This window comes from Trichosurus vulpecula, chromosome 6 (assembly GCF_011100635.1).
Source record: "Trichosurus vulpecula isolate mTriVul1 chromosome 6, mTriVul1.pri, whole genome shotgun sequence".
NCBI classification, from domain to species: domain Eukaryota; kingdom Metazoa; phylum Chordata; class Mammalia; order Diprotodontia; family Phalangeridae; genus Trichosurus; species Trichosurus vulpecula.
The window spans coordinates 92812020-92830102 of NC_050578.1; the positions used below are offsets into that span (position 1 = coordinate 92812020).

The 18083-nt window shown below is 38.1% G+C and overlaps 1 protein-coding gene across 1 annotated transcript in view; it reads left to right on the top strand.

The window, feature by feature from the left end:
* Nucleotides 1-234: 234 nt before the first annotated feature.
* Nucleotides 235-18083, top strand: part of C6H4orf45 (chromosome 6 C4orf45 homolog) — a 104787-nt gene continuing 86938 nt past the window's right edge. Inside the window, exons 1-2 of the mRNA XM_036764984.1 lie at nt 235-238; nt 3101-3333. Of these exons, the coding sequence (XP_036620879.1) occupies nt 235-238; nt 3101-3333 (237 nt within the window). The remainder of the gene's footprint in view (nt 239-3100; nt 3334-18083) is intronic.

Below are 18083 nucleotides of genomic sequence, written 5' to 3' on the forward strand. Positions count from 1 at the left end.
GGTAGCAGAGAAGAGAGCCCGAAATGGAAGAACACAGGAGTAGCATGAGGACACCATGAATTGGGAAGGGACATTGGAGTTATGAAAAGTTGGAAACATGAGTTCTCCTTCTCACATCTGTTTTCTACATGAAATCACATAATGTCACCCAACTAGTCACAGTCAAGAGGGACCTGAAGGGGAAGCTACGTTCTCATTTAAAAGTTGCACTGTGTCTACCAAGATAAGGTCAAAATGGGTACGTGATTCAAACGTAAAAGGTGATATCATAAGCAAATTAGAAGAGCAAGGAATAGTCAGATCTATGAAGAAGGGAAGAATTTATGACCAAATGGGATAGAGAACATATGAAATGTAAAATAGATGTTCGATTATATTAAATTAAAAAGGTTTGGCACAAACAAAACCAATGCAGCCAAGATTAGAAAGAAAGCAAAAAACTAAGAAACAATCTTTACAGCAAGTGTCTCTGATGAAAACTTCATTTCTTAAATATATAGGGAACTGAGTCAAATTTATAAGAAAACAAGCCATCACCCAATTGATAAATGGTCAAAGGATATGAATAGGCAGTTTTCAGAGAAAGAAATTAAAGCTATCTATAGTCATAAGAAAAAATGCTCTAAATCACTATTGATTAGAGAAATGCAAATTAAAACAAATCTGAGGTACCACCTCACACCTATCAGGTAGGCTAATATGACAAAAAGAAAAAGGAAAATGATAAATGTTGGAATTTGAGAGGATGCCCATCAATTGGGGACTGGCTGAACAAGTGGTATTATATGCATGTGATGGAATACTATTGTGCTATAAGAAATGATGAGCAGGTGAATTTTGGGAAAACCTGGAAAGACTTACATGAATTGATACTGAGTGAAGTCAGCAGAACCAGGAGAACATTGTACACGGTAACAGCAACATGGCATGACAATCGACTTTGATAGACTTAACTCTTCTCAGCAATACAATGATCTAAGACAATTCCCAAAGACTCATGATGGAAAATGCTATCCACATTCAGAGAAAGAACTATGGAGTCTGAATGCAGATCAAAGCATACTATTTTCACTTTTTTGTTGTTGTTTTTTCTTTCTCATGGTTTTCCCCTTTTGTTTTGATTCTTCTTTCATAACATGACTAATGTGAAAGTATGTTTAATATGATTTTATATATATATATATATATATATATATATGTATATATATATATATATATATATATATATATATATATATATATATATATATCTGTATATCCTATATCAGATTGTTTTCCATCTTTGGGAAAGGCTAAGGGAAGGAAGGAGGGAAAAAATTGGAACTCAAAATCTTATAAAAGTGGACGTTGAAAACTATTTTTACATGTAATTGGAAAAAATAAAATACTATAAAAAAGAAAAAATGCTATCTACATCCAGATAAGGAACTGACAGACTCTTAATGTAGATCAAAGTATACTCTTTTCATTTAGTTAATTTTTTTCATTTTTTTTCCTTTTGGTCTGTTTCTTCTTTCATAATTGTGACTAATATGGAAACCTATTTTACATAATTGCACATATACAACCTATATCAAATTGCTTACCATTTTAGGAAGAGGGAGGGGAAGGAGGGAGAAAAATTTGAAACTCAAAATCTTGTAAAAATTAATCCTAAAAATTATCTTTATATATAATTAGAAAAAAATTATTAAAAACAGTTGCACTGATTTTGCACAAACAAAACTAATGCAGCCAAATTAGAAACAAAACAAGAAACAAGGGGAAATTTTTACAGCAAGTTTCTCTGATAAGGGCCTCATTCCTCAAATAAAAAGGGAACTGAAACAAATTTATAAAAATAAGAGTCATTTCCCAAATGATAAAAGCATATGAACAGGCAGTTTTCAGAAGAAAAAATCGAAGATACCAATAGTCACATGAAAAAATGCTCTAAATCACTAATAATTAGAAAAATATAAATTAGGACAACTGAGCTAGCACCTCACACCCAGAAGATTGCCTAACATGACAGAAAAGGAAAATGACAAATGCTGGAAAGGATATGGAAAAAATAGATACACTAATGCATTCTAGAGAACAATTTGGAACTAGGCTATGAAACTGCACATAACCTTTATCTCAGCAATACAACTATAAGGTCTGTACCCCAAAGAGATCAAAGATCAAAGAAAAAGGGAAAGGACCTATATGTACAAGAATATTTATAGCAGCTGCTTTTGTGGTGGCAAAGAAGTGGAAATTGAGGAGATGTCCAGATGGAATACTATTATGCTATAAGAAATGACGGAGGGGAATGGTGTCAGAAACATGGGAAAACCTATGTGAACTGATGCAGAGTGATGTGAGCAGAACCAGGAAATCATTGTGCATAGTAACAGCAATATTATAACAATGATCAACTGTGAAAGACTTGGCCACTTCAATCAATACGATGATCTAAGATAATTCCAAAGGCCTCATGATGAAAAAAATGCATTTCATCTCCAGAGAGAACTGATGAACTCTGAGTATAAATTAAAGTATAATTTTATCACTTTTTTCTTCTTTTTGTGGTAACATGGAAATATGTTTTGCTTGATTTCACATGTATAATTGATATCATATTCTTTGCCTCCTCAGTGGGTGTGGGAAGAGTTGGGGGGGGAATCTGGAACTCAACATTTAAAAAGAAAAGAACGTTAAAAATAAATAAGTAATTGAAAAAATAACAAATGGGTAACATGTTCCTCTATGTGGTCCTAATATATTTAAGAGGAAATTTTTGGTTTTGTCTTTTTTCAGGTAAGTTCCATCTCATTTCTTGTTTTTCATCTCTAGAACTAATTCCTCATAATTTGATGCATGAAACATTGCATCACCAACAACTGGGATAGGTGAAGAATGATCTTTGGGCTTTCTGAGCTAGTAAGTTTAAGTATATGAACACTGAAAAGCTATGTTTGAGGTTCAAGTAGTTAGTCTCTAGGCACTAATATTCTAATATTACTATTCAAGAGAAAAGAAACAACTTGACCAATATAAGATTAGCCAAATTATCAACTAACTTTTGAAGATCTCTCTCTCTCTCTCTCTCTCTCTTTCTTTTTTACCTCCTCAGGTCCAGATGGTGTAAGAGTTTGTAAACCAAAATTACCTGCTAATACTAAATACATTGGGGAAAAGCGTCCAATATTAGGAGCAACCAGTGAGCTTGATTACTTATGGAGGCCTGCCCCAAATAGAAGTTTTACAGCAAGACAGAAACATTTCTGTGTTGGTGAAATTGGTTGGGGAATTCCAGAATTGAGTTTCATCAACCAATCAAGACTTGAGACAAATATGAACTTTAAGGTATGTCATTCACACACTATCTTCTGGTTTTTCATGGGAGAAAGTTGTATATTTCCCTAAGAAATGTCATCATACTTATGTGAGATGTTATTTTTCTTGGTTTTTCCATTTAATAGTATTTTATTTTTTCCAATTACATGTAAAAATAGTTTTCGACATTCAATTTTGTAAGATTCTGAGTTCCAAATTTTTCTCCCTCCCCTCTACCCCTTTCCCCTCCCCAAGACTGCAAGGATCTGCTATAGGCTATACACGTACAATCATTTTAAACATATTTCCACATTAGTCATGTTGTGAAAGGAGAATCAAAAGGGAAAAACTGTAAGAAAAAATAGAAAACAAAAAAAAGTGAAACTAGTATGGTTTGCTCTGCATTCAGACTCCATAGTTCTTTGTCTACACATGCATAGCATTTTCCATAGTGAGTCTTTGGAATTCCCTTGGATCATTATATTGCTGAGAAGAGCTAAGTCTATCACAGTTGATGAGCGAGATGTTATTATTAGCCCTTTGTAGAATAAATTCTTGGTAAGGTACGGTTGGATGAGACAGCCTCCCAACTCCCTTCCAACCCTGAGACTAAGGGACTTCCTTGACATTTTAGTGAAGAATCACAAGCTGAGTCATTTTTAAACTCATAGTCAAGAGCTTTTGCTGGATTGCTCTTTAATGCCCAGCCCTGTTCCTTTCCTTGTACCCTGCAGTAAGTGATAGCTGTAGAACTTGAGCTTGGTGATGCCAAGGAAGAGACTTTGCTGCTCCCAATAATCTACAAAGTAGATGAACCAATCATGTACCTGTGAATTGGATCAGATGAGTGAAAAAGCATTTATTAAGTGTTTACTGTGTGCCAAGTACTGTGTTAAAAGGCTAGAGAGACATCTAGAAAAGCAGGTTGTCTGGGAATTTACATTCGAATGGAGGAAACTGCACAGAGGAAATTTTAGCTGCAAGTCAGATAGAAAGGCCCAGAGGTCCTTAGAGTTCAGCAGCAAGGCAGATGGTGATGCATTTTCTTTAATGTCATTTCTATTTATAAATCCGTATCTGTTACTGAGATTGAACCATTGTCGGAGCCAAGGACTTAAGTGACAAGAACTTTCTTTCCTGGACTTTCAGTAGCTATGGCTACTATGGCATGAGGGTTAGAGTAGATATAGGGGCAATTGCTGGGTTGCTCCTCTCAGTGTTGGCTGGGGATGGTGGTGCTGGGCTGGAAGCAGGGACAGAAGGCATGAGAATATTTCCGGTGCTGTAGGGTTTATCTGCCTTTTGATGGCAGTTAGTGGTAGTGGTAGCTGGGATGACAGGCCCATCTCCATAGAATTTGCTCCCTTGGATAATGGCTTCTAGGCAGCCTAGAAGCAAGATCTAGAGGGAGATGCAGAGGGAGGACTGTTTTTCCTAAGGCTCTCAGACATAGGGTCTTAGACTACCCCCACTGGGTTCTAAAAGGCCATGATGGTCTAGGTTAGGGGTGCAGTACCGGTGGCCTTGAGGCTATATGTGGCCCTCTAGGTCCTCAAGTATGGGCCTTTGCCTGAATCCATGTGGCCTCAAGGCCAGAGGTTCCTCACCCCTGATCTGGGTGATGCTGGTTTTTTACACACCTGGTACATCTCTCCAAAGAGTAGGACTTTAGGTACTCTCTTCACACGAGCTGTGGATCTGTTCAGAAAGTAGACTTCAATCTGTTGTTCAACATTCCAATTCAACTCATCTAAACTTGTGATGTTAATTGTATGTAGTATAGCCTCCTACCCTTAAATGAAATAACTCTTTCTCCAGCTAAAATCTGGGGGAAATAGCCTATTAAGTACCCACTAGACAGAACGAATCCAATCTTGACTATTACAGAAACCATAGCCAAAAGAAAAGACAGAGACAGGCATCTTCAGTTTGCTCCTTTGTTCTTTTCTCCCAAGCCCACCTCTCTGCCTCCATTGGTCATTCAGACAAAATCACTTATCCATCCAGCAGCCCATTCCCCCATCTTCTTTCAACTATCAGCTAAAAAAAGGATTTTCATTTTGAAGTTAGATAAGTCTATGGGGTTATCAGTCAGAAGTTTCCAACCAATTTCTCACATTCACCTACTATTTCTCAAGAAGAATGACATAATGAGTTGAGTACTACCCCATCATGAAGACCTGAGTCCAAGTCAGGTCCCTGACTCATAGCGGTTCCCTGATCCTAGACAAATCACTTAACTTCTACATTGGAAGGTATTTCCTCATCTGTGAATTTCCTCTATCAATGAGATCATGGCCCCTATCTCTAGCCCCATTTTTCAGTAGCCTTTGCACTCAATTAAATTGAAAGAGAGAATCACACTGGTGGACTAAAGTTTTCCCTTAATTGCTTGAAAAAACCTTCAAATACATTCTGAGTGCTAAATCTCCAGATGTTACTGCCAATACAGAAGGTTTAAAAAAAAAACTTTCCTTTTCCACCAAGCTATAAAAACAAAATTGAAAATGGCTTTTCTATAATTAGGAAAGATGTTGGGTTACTGTTGTTTCTTCCCAGATGGGCTTGTTTTTGGTTCTCATTTTAACATTTTATAGTTATTTACATCCTAACAGCTTGCAGTTTAATATAAAAATAATTACATCAGCACCTTTCACCCTTAAGTATTTTATAAAGCAATACATTTTGTGGTGTCATGGGAAGTGTTTGGAATGGGAGGGCCACATGTTGAACATCTGTGAAGAAAGAAAAACAACATTAATGGAACTGAGCAACTGCCGTCAAATACACACACACTAACACACACACACACACTATATATATATATATATATATATATATATATATATACACATTTATTATATACACACATGTGTGTATATATGTGTATGTATATATTACATATGTATATGTGTGTATGTATGTGTATATATACATATATACATACATATATTATATATATATATATATAGGCATATAAATATCTCTAACCTCCACATAACACGAGCCTCTCAAATCTTTACTACAAAGCTTGGACAGATTGGGTTTCTGAAGGAAATTGTAGAGAGATCCTTTTTTTTTAAAAATAAAAATCATTTTTGGATCTAAGCCTGCTCAAAGGAAATTTTTTAATTTGATACTTCAGGTTCTAAACAATCCATTCTCTAAGAAGGCATGGCCATACAGGTAAGAATAAGCTGTAGGTATGCAACTCTCAATCTTTTTCTTTTTTTCCCCAAGGCATTCAATGAAAAATAATGCATATCGAAGAGAGTATAATATATGGATGTTGTAGACATAAGCTCCCCACTTTTGTTGTCACTATGGCATGTGATAGACAATACTCCTCCCAGCCCCTGGGAGTAGTTGCTTCTCTCTCTCTTGAAAAGACTTTATGGAATAAATAATGATTTAAAGACTAGAAAACAGTGAAATTAGCTAGTTGAGGGTTAAGGATAGCAAAAAGTCTGAATTGCAAAGATTTGAAGAGAAAATTAAAAATAATATTAATAATTGATATTTCTATAGGATTTTAAGATTTACAAAGTACTTTATATATTACTTCGTCTACTTTTTGCGGTCAATTCTGCAGGAATTATTACTATTTCCATTTTAAAGACACACTAAGGATTGGAAAAGATCTGCCTGTGATCATGTAGCTCAGTGAGTGTTGCTCACAGTGGCTTCTTTCCTGATTCCAAGCCTAGAACTCATTATGCTACATCACTCTGTGAAGGTCAAGTAGGGCAGGAGGATTGATCTTCACTCTCCAGAAGGCTGACAATGAGTTATGGAGATGATAATAACTTTTCTAGTGCTTGATATTTTGTTATATATGCACCCATTACTATGCATCATTATCTTTAGAAATTAGAGTTTCTAAGATATGCAAAAAAACCCACCAAACCAATAAGACTTTTTGATACGGTAATCCCATTGCTGTGCATGACCCCTTCAGTGTATAAAAAACAGATCACAAATATAAAAAATGTTCCTTACAGAACTTTTTGTGGTAGCGGAAAGAAATGGAAGCAAAATGAGTCCCCACTGGCCGAGGAATAGCTGGGGAAAAATTCTATCATATGAATGCAATGGAATATTATTGCCTAAAAAGAAGTTATTAACACAAGCAATTTAGAGATACAGAGAAAGACATATAGGAACTTATACAAAGCAAAACCAAGCAGAACCAGCCAAATGGCACAGTGGATAGATGGACCTGGAGTCAGGAAGAAGCAAATTCAAATCTTACCTCAGATACTAACTAGCTATGTGACCCTTAACTGCTATCTGCCTCAGTTTCCCCTCTGTAAAATGGAGATGATAATTGCACCTACTTCCCCAGGGTTGTTGTGAGGATCCAAGGAGATAACATTTGGAAACTGCTTAGCACAGCGCCTGCCACATAGAGAGCACTACATAAATGTTAGCTATTATTATCTGTTTTAATGTTAGCTATTATTAAAAAAAAAAAAAGAAAACACCAAAGACAACCAACCTTGAAACAATTGCAATGACCAGCCTTGAACTCAGAAAACAAATAATACATACTTCCCTCCTGTTAGTGGAAAGGTAGAGGATATGATTGTGTTGCCTACTAGTTTTACTTAACTGTTTTCTTTTATAACAAAGGAGGGATTTGGGTGGGTGGGGGGGTCTGCAAGTATATTAGGATTTGCCCATTTTTTTAAAGTGCCAATATTCAAGGTACTGGGGCAAGAACTCACTATTCAAAAAAAAAGACATAAAACTAGAGAACAATTTGGTTGTGACCAGCTTCAGACCAACATCTCACACTGTATTCCAAGATAAGCTCAAAATGGGTTCATGATTTAGACATAAAGGGTGATATCCTAAGCAAATTAAGGGAGCGTGGAAAAATTACCTGTCAGCTCTATGGATAGTGGAAGATTTCATGAACAAACAAGAGATAAAGAGGATCATAGGAGGTAAAATGGATCATTTTGATTTCATGAAATTTAAATGGCTTTGCACAGTGTCCCAAAGAGATCATACAAATGGGAAAAGAACCCACACGTACAAAAATATTTATAGCAACTCTTTTTGTGGTGGCAAAGAACTGGAAATTCAGGAGATGCCCATTAATTGGGGAATGGCTGAACAAGTTGTGGCATATGAATGTAATGGAATTCTATTGTGCTATATAAGAAATGATGAGCAGGCAGACTACAGAAAAACCTGGAAAGACTTATATGAACTGAGGCTGAGTGAGGGGAGCAGAACCAGAACACTGTACACAGTAACACCCATGTTGTACGATGACTAACTTTGATACACTTGGCTCTTCTCAGCAAAGCAAGGTTCTAAGACAATTCCCAAAGGCTTGTGTTGGAAAGTGTACATCCACATACAAAGAAAGAATTATGAAGTCTGAATGCAGATCAGAGCATATTATTTTCTCTCTCTTTTCTGCTTTGTTTTGTTTTGTTTCTTCTTTCTTGTGGTTCATTCCACTGGTTATAATTCTTTGCAACAGGACTAATATGAAAATATGTTTAATGTGAATGTATATGTGGAGCCTATATCAGATTGCATGCCATCTTGGGGACGGGGAAGGAGAGGGAGGTGGAGAAAATTTGGAACGCAAAAGCTGGTGGAACTAAAAATAAATAAATTATTTTAGTTAAAAAAGTGAAAAAGGTTTTGCACAAACAAACCCAATTAGACGGAAATTAGAAGGAAAGCAGGAAACTGGGGAAATTTTACAAGTATCTTTGACAAAGGTCTTGTTTCTTAAATATATAGGAAACCAAGCCAATTTTATAAAAATAAGAGCCATTCCCCAATCAATAAATGGTCAAAGGTAATGGCCAGGAATTTTTAAGAAGGCAAAATCAAAGCTATCAATAGTCATATAAAAATGTTCTAAATCACTAATAATTAGAGAAATATAAATGAGAACAATTCTGAGGTACTACCTTACCCATCAGATTGACTATGATAGGAAAGGAAAATGACCAGTGCTGGAGAGGATATGGAAAAATAGGTATACTAATACTGTGTTGGTGGAGTTGTGAACTAGTCCAACCATGCTGGAGAATAAATTGGAACTATGCCCAAAGGACTATAAAATTGTGCATACCCTTTGACCTAGCAATAATGAGATTAGGTCTATATCCCAAAAAGATCAAAGGAAAAGGAAAAGTACTCATACGTATAAAAATATTTATAGTAGCTTTTTTTGTAGGGGCAAAGAATTAGAACCCAAGGGGATGCCCATCAACTGGGGAATAGCTGAACAAACTGTGGCGTATGATTGTGATAGAATACTATTGGACTATAAGAAATAATGAGGAAGAGGGTTTCAGAAAAAGCTGGGAAGACAAGATGAATTGATGCAAAGTAAAGTGAGCAGAACCAAAAAAAAAACATTGTAGATAGTAATAATATTGTAATAACGTTCAATTGTAACTTAGCCACTCTGATCAATACAATGATCCACAACAATTCCAGAGGACTCATGATGAAAAAAAAATGTTATCTACTTCAGATAGAGAAAATGATAAACTCTGAATACAAATGAAAGCATAGTGTTTTTAATTTTCTTTATTTTTCTTGTGGTTTTTTTTTTTGGCAACATGGCTAAAGTGGAAATGTGTTTTGCATGACTTCATATGTATAATGGGTACTGCATTTCTTGACTCCTCAGTGGTTTGGGGATTGTGTGAAGGAAGAGAATTTGGAATTGAAAATAAAAATTTTAAATAAAACAGAATAAACTAAAAAAAAAACCAGCAATAAGACTTAAATATAAAAAAGAATTGATGTCTCTAATGATTAAGGGCATAGATGTTTTCATGAATCCTGTCTATGCTCTTGCACACTCTCCCCTTCTCCCCACTTTCACTGTAGTATCCTCCTTCAGGTCTTTATCACTTCTACTCATAACACACTAACTCAGCAACCTCCCCATCCAGCCATCACCTTCTGTCAGGGCTGCACAACCCCACCTTTGGGTTTGCAACAGTGCTCAACTCTATCTTCTGCTCCTTTTCTTTTCTTTCTTAAGGACCATGCCTTAAACCCAAATCATTCTGGCTCTTTTCAATAGGCCAACAATAGGTCCCAGCCCTAGCCCCACCTAGTCATTGTTTGGGCCCTGATGGCTCAGAGGGTGGGGCTGTCTCCAGTCTGCCTGATCTATCTATATCTTGCCACTAGATCCAGATGGCTCCTTTCCCTTCTCTCCTTCCTTTCCTGTCCGAATGGGGTATCTTGCCCTTACCTTCTTACCTGCAGGTGCTCTGCCCAAGGGAATGTAAATTTTGATGGCTGAACAGATACATGAGGTAGTGGTTAGACTAGTTGCGTGATGTTGTGTTTAGTCATTTAAACTTTCCATTACTATGTTGGTTAAAATATATGTTGCAAAAAAAAAAAATAGATGGCTAAAGCCTAGCAAGATATTTTGGAGGTTATTGGCTAGATTTCTTTCTTAAAGGCCATGTCTTAAACCCAATTAACTCTGACTCTCATTGATTGGCCAACAATAGGTCCCAGCCCAAGCACCACTTAGTGGTCATTGTTTGGGCCTGGACAGCTCAGAGGAAATGTAAATAGCAACTGTTTCCATTTTGGCTAGAAATCCTGAGGGTCTTCCCCTCCCAAACTGATTTTTTTTTGTTTGACTAGGAGGTAAAAGAAGCCATTCTTTGCCTCATTGCTTACCTAGCCTTAATCACTGAATAGGCATTGTCTCAGTCAAACTAAAACCTGGAACAGACCTTAGTTTAAAAAGGCCAAGGTCTCCTACTGCATCAGGGCCATCTCCAGTCATCCTGATCTGTGTCTTGGGCCTAGATGGTTCCAGAGAAGAAAGTGAGGCTGGTGACTTTGCATAGTCCTCCCTCACTTAAATCCAACTCACTTGCAAGGCACAGCATCACCTTCCTGATGTCATGGTCCTCTCTGAGGACATAGGACAAACAACAAATCATTTCTACCTGGACACAAGCAACAGACTCTGAATTGGTCTCTAAGAATTCAGTCTTTCCTGCTGCAGTGCAGCTGCCAAAATGATATTCCTAAAGTGTACATCTGAGATTCTTCAGGGCTCAGGAAGCTCTAGGGACTTCTGTCTCTCCTCTAAGATTGAAAAAAAAAATACTTCACTGTTTGGCTTTTAAAGCCTTTCCCAATGTGGCTTAAGCATGTTTTTCCAGGTTTACTGAATTTTGGTTTCCTTTTATCTTCTATGTTCCCACCAAACTGGTCGTGTTGCTATCCCCCATATAGCGCATTCCCTCTTTCATCTCTGTGCCTTTCTAGAAGCTCTCCTCACACTTGGAATGATGCCCTCCTCACTTCTGCTTATTAGAATCTCTCACTTTCTTCAAAACTTACCTCAAATACCACTTCCCTCAGCAAGCCTATACATTTGCTCCTAGTTGCAAGGGCCTTGTCTCTGAATTGCTTTGTCTCCGTTTTCATAGATTTTTTTTTATTTAATTTTCTGTGCACATATTTCTTTACTCCTCCTATCCCACCCCAGCCCCAGTAACATCTAAGCTCCTTAAGTCTGGGACTCATACACTTTCCTTTAGATCTTAGCACAGTTCCTGACACATAGTAGGCTCTTAAAAATATGCTTGTTCAATGGAGCCTAAAAATGTTAAGATCTCTTATTGGTTTGTAGCTACCATCTTTTATTTATTTTGTTAAGCCTGTAAAAACCTTATTACGTTAAGCCTATAAAAACCTTGGAAACTCTTTTAAAAGGTTGTGAGTTTATTTTATAGATAGCAGGGATGTGGAAGGTGAGGGGCATGCCGCATCTAACTCTCTTCTTCTACCTTCAAATTCAAAACCTGCTCTCAGGCCTCCCTGTAATATGTGTATACATACATACACACATATACATACGTGTGTGTGTGTGTGTGTGTGTACCTATCTGATACTACCATCTTTTTCTTTATTTTGGCTTTCTCTAAAAGAGCTCTCCTAAAGGAAAGCTGTTGCTTATTTCATAGTACAGAAGAAATTGAAATCCAGTGTTTCTGGTTGGGGAAGGAGCCCAGCTATAACCGGTGGTAGTAGTAGTACCTGTTGTCCTTCAGTTATTTTGTCATATCTGATTCTTTGCGAGCCCATTTTGGGGTTTCTAGGCAAAGAGTCTTGGAGTGGTTTGCCATTCCTTCTCCAGCTCATTTTTTTACAGTTGAGAAAAATGAGGCAAGCAGGGTTAAGTGACTTGTCCAGGGTCACAGGTCACACAGCTAGTATCTGGGGCCAGATTTGTATTCACAAAGACGAGTCTTCCTGACTCCAGACTTAGCAATCTATCCACTACCTACCTACCTGCCCCTTGGTATAAATGGTAGGGGCAATCAGTGCAAGGTAGCCAGCTCCCAGGGGCCCCAGGAAGAAGAAAAAACATGACTCAGGGAACTCACCTAAAACTAAAAAACATCTGCTGATGCTTACCATGAAAAGGAAACCTTTTAAGGTACCACAGAACCCAAGTTCTTGTACACCAGTCAAATCACCCTACACCAAGTAGTGTCAAACTCAGATAGAAAAGGATTCCTGCAGGCTGTATATTGATTTAGAAAACAAGAAATTGACATTATTTATATTGTATTATATTTTTATTTTGTTAAATATTTTCCAATTATATTTTAACCTAGTTGAGGCTGGTTCAGGATGTCAAAGGCAGACTTGAGTTGATCAATCAATAAACATTTATTAAGCACCTATTAAGTGTCAGGCACTGTTCTAAGCCCTAGGGTTATAAAAAGAGGTGGAGGAGAGAGTGACACTGATGATTGCACAGCCCTGCCTCACCTAAATCCAATCCACTTGCTAGTCAAGACATCACCTTCCTGAAGTCATTGACCTTCTTCCAGATAAACAACAACAGCAACAAGAAGTCAAAAGTCCCTGCCCTCAAGGAGCTTACAATCTAATGGGGAGAAACTTGAGTCAGGCTGACCCACTAGCAGGTTATTGCAACAGTCCAGGTATGAGGTGATAAGGTCCTGCAATGGAGTGGTGGTAGCGTCAGAAGAGAGAAGGGGGCATATTGACGGACCTTGGCAACAGCTTGGATATGGGGGAGGTGGAGGTGAGTCCAGGGTGACTCCTAAGTTGCAAACCTGAGGGACTTGGGGGAGGTGTTGCCCTCTACAGTAATAAAGAGTATGGGAGTGTTTAGGGGAAAAGACAATGAATTCTGTTTTGCATATATTGAGTTTAAGACGTCTACTGGACATCCAGTTTGAGATATCTGAAAGGCTGTTGGAAATGCGAGATAAGAGGTCAGCACAGAAATTGGGACAGTGAAGGTAGATTTGAGAATTGTTTGCATAGAGATGGTAAATACGGGAAAAGAAAAGCTAGCCCAGGACATCCAGTAGGTACTTAATAAATGCTTGTTGACTTGACTTGTCAGTGGCTCAAATGAGCCATCTGAAAACTAAATGTAATACCCCTCTTAGCTATGTCCAGGTTCAGAATAATGTCTGGGTCATCTATTTAAAATCACAACGTGAGCCCTTTTTGCTACATTTGCTTAGATGTCTGGTTTCTAGACCAGGTTCAATGACCTATAAATTACTATGCAAAGAAATCAGTTTAAAACAGAATAACAAGGTAAATAACAAGGAAGTGAACCAAGTATAACACTCTCTGAATCCTTCAGGAGAAGGTTAGTCTCTATATCCCCACCAGATTCAGAGAAGGAAGACATTTGGATTAAAATAATCTCACCAGTGTTGAAGTTTAGAGTCGAGAGCCAGTCTGCTGAACAACTTTCATTTTAGTCTCCATGTAGCTAAATAAAGAGCCCAGAACCTTCAGAGACAGACATCCATTAATACTAAAGTGAAATCTCTTACCAGGTGGTTCCTGCCACCAACTTGATCCCTGGTACCATCTAGGCCACTTGTTGTCTCTCCAGATGGTTGCTGTTACCACAGCTTATCTCTCAGCTATTATCCACCAGTCTGCCATCCATAGTGACTCACTGCATACAAGTCTCTTAAGTTGTTTTCATGCTGCAGATCCTCCTTACCTGAGCAGAGTATGTAATAGATGAGGCCACTATGCTATGGGCTCACGCACAGCCTCTTGGAAAATGTAGTCCCAAGAACTCGTCCCGATGATCAAGTTTCCTTTAGACCCATGCATATGAAAAATGAGATCCACTAACATAGTTTTTATGGTGACATCATCTCTTACTATTCGTGGCCAGAAAATTCAGCTGTGGCAGGTAAATGGAGAAGTTGCAAACCCTTGTACCCTCTTTAGGTGGTGCTCGGTGTAATGCCAAGCAGGGTGGGACTTTTTTACTGTTTTCACTTTTGGAATGCTAAGGCAACCAAGTGCTTTTAATGAATCTTGTCTTTGTTTGAATCGAGTCATTGATTGGAAACAATGTATATTGTATGGCACCAGTGATTAAAGATCTTTCCCACACCTCTTTTACTAAGTAGGCACTGAGCCCTCAGGGCCCTCAACAGGGTATATGAGCTCTGAGGTTGGCATTTTGCTTTTGGGGGTACACTCGTTGGAAGGGTGTTGGTGATTTGGCCAGATGAGACGTAGGAGCTCCCTCCCACCCCACCCCAGCTTTGAAAATCCAGACGTTGGTGCCTCTCTCTCTGGTAACTATGTATGTAATGTCCTGGTCAGACAGCTTGTTGATTTCTGTGTGTTATTTGTTCTGTTTATGTAATTTCTGCTTGTAATTTCTGTTTGTGTTTACCTGAAGTTCAGGGTGCTGACTTTTTCCCCTGAACTAAGTGAATGATTTATGTATGTGTGATTAAAGTGAGATTGTAAATCCCTTAAAGTTGCTTTCCTTAGAAAAGCAGATCAAAGGACCTGTGCAAGCAGCCCTCCTGTGTGCTCTTGTTGGTCTTCCACCTCCACAGCAGCTGCCTAGCAACATTGTTGTTACACTGGGAGAGAACACCATGAGTGAAAGTGGCTACAGTGATTACCAAGGGCCGAGGGTTCTGGCCAATAGAATCCTGGTGCCGAAAGGTGGAAACATTCTATGGGGCATGACAATCCAGTCCCTAAAAACCATCAAGGTCTGGGTGGCACTATTTGTAATATGACAAGCCAAAAAGGTTTAAAAAAAAAAACAACAACCCAAAACTATATGAGTTAGAGCTGGGCCTAGAGTAAAGTAGTTGCAGTTGGGTACCAAGGGCAAGTTCTTCCAAAGTCAAGTGACAAAACTGTCAGAAAACAATGTGTTAGCTATTTTTTTCTGGCATAGGCAGGACTAGGTGCCAGCAGCATCTGTTTCCTGATTTTGGCATCCATCCTAGTTCCTTAGGCTCTTTGGGGACCCTATCAATGCATTATAAAATTAGAAGAATATTTCTCACCTATTTTTAACACTTCATAAGAAGATCTCAGAGGTCATTAGGCGAATCAGGATCCAGTAAATACTAAATGTAACTGGGAACCTGGTGATTTCTCTTCCATGCCCTGAGTATGAGTCACTGTGTATAACCTTGGGCAAGTTCAATTCACTTCAGTAAGTATTTATGGAACACCTATTATGTGGTCAGCTAGAGCCAGCTTTAGGCAAAATTGTAGAGTAGGCAAAGTTTGCTTTTGGCGTCTCTGGACTCCCCTCTGCAGAGCCTTTTACCTAGTTTCATCATTTTCTCCCTAATCCAGGCAAAAAGCATCTACTGGGAAAAGTGTTAGATTTGGACCTGAGTCCAACCCCCAGCTATGCTGCCTCTGACTTGTATGACTTTGAAGCAAGGAATTTAACTTATTTGGCTCTCAGTTTCCTTAATTAAGAAAGTGAGGGTTTGACGGACAGGATTGGAACTAAATGGTGTCCAAGGTACATCTTAGCTCCAAATCTATGATGCTGCTATCCAGTGCTCCAAGCTATCCCATCTTTCCTATGAGAAGTGTGACATATAAAAAGTTCAAGAGACATCATTTCTGAGTAATTAATTATTTTATTAATCATGTTAGCATATAATTAATAAAAAGGGTCGGTGACACTCTCCCATGCCAAAGACCCCTCATAGAACCCACTCAACACTTATATGTCTTTGGGAGAGTGGGTGTCCCTGAGGACAGCAATCACTCTGATTGGGTAACAAGTAATGAAAGAGAATGAATATTATAATGAGAAGTTGGGTCTGTTTTAATGAGGGGTCAGGAGATGTGCCTTTGTAAATCATTCATTTACTTCTAAATAACCCCCTGCCAGCTGATCCAATCTCATTATCAGAAATGTCTTTTAGATGCTGACTTGGCCTAATAGAGAATAAAATTTCATAAAGGGATAAATCCTGTGTCTCCCAAATATTTACAATTATTATTTCATAAGCATTCCAGGAGAAAATTTATCTGATCAAACTAGCATAAACCAAAGGAGGCTAGAGAGACTGACTATGACCCATTCCCTTCTCAAGCCCGACGGTGAAGCTTAACACAAAGGACAAAATCACTAATAGCAGAAACCCCGACGTTGCTACAAAAAAATTGCTCCCAGAGCCTTTTGACCAGTAAGTGACCATCAACCCTCAATACTGGACTAGGTGCTGTGAGGAAAGATCACTTTCTTTCTGGAAATATCTAGAAACATTATATTTACATACCTAGATATTATTATTATAAAGATATTATGTGAGTACATATAAAGATATTATATATAAACAAGCCAAATTTGTACGTTAAGAGTTTATTAAGTGCTATAATGGACAGTACAGAAAATAAGGGTAGTAAGAACTCGGAAAAGAGAAAGATCATTGTGGGCTGGAGAAACTGGAAAAGACCAGTTTCTGGGTGAATCTGTTTTGCCCCCTCCATTATAGCCTGTGGTGGTTATTAATGAGATATCTTTCAAGCATTCTGTAGTGAATTATATAGAGTTATAGAATTCATTACAAAAGGAAAAATTGATATGTCAAAACTGCTTTGCAATGAAAGTCTTTATGTGTTACTATTTTATTCCTTATAAAATCACAAAAATTGGGTTTTGATTGATTGGTATTGCCTGCAGTTCAACCCCGCTTTAAAAAACAACCGCCATCCAATATCTGAAAATACAATATTATGGATCAGAGAAATCTTGGGGCAATTAATCATGTTATAAAAGCATTTTTCACTTCACAAAATGTTCTGCCACAGTTTTTCTTTAAATGGAAACTCCCCTGGTGCTTTTCAGTGCTGGCTTTTGGATCATTAACTACTTTGAGAGCCCCTTAGGGTTCAAATGTTAATAGCCAACCGAAACTCAAAGGAAATGAAGATAATGTATATCAGAAATCCTGAGGGACTACAGGGAAAGGAGTCACTGCACAAAGCTTCTGAAGCGGTTTGCCATTTCTTTCTCCAGCTCGTTTTACAGATGGGGAAACTGAGGCAAACAGGGTTAAGTGACTTGCCTGGGATTACAACAGCTAGTAAGTATCTGAGGCCAGAAGAGAAGTCTTCCTGACTCCAGGCCCAGCACTCTATCCACTGCACCATCTAGCTGGCCCTATAGTCTGTACTTTCCTGAAATTTCATTTCTCTTGAGAAGCCACATTTTTTTTAGATGTATTCCTTTCACACATATTATATTGCAGTTTTTCAGAAACATGTTTACTGCTTCAAGTAGGCAATGGATAGCACCATGCTTAAAGCCAAATTCTCCTCATGGGCCAACAGTCTGTTCCAAGCCCCAAGACCATACTGTTCAACATAGGCAGGTATCTGGCAAAGGCTCGTCTCTGATCAAAGGGAGGAAGGGAGGGAGGGAGACAGAAGAACACAAATCCGTCATCAGGACTGGA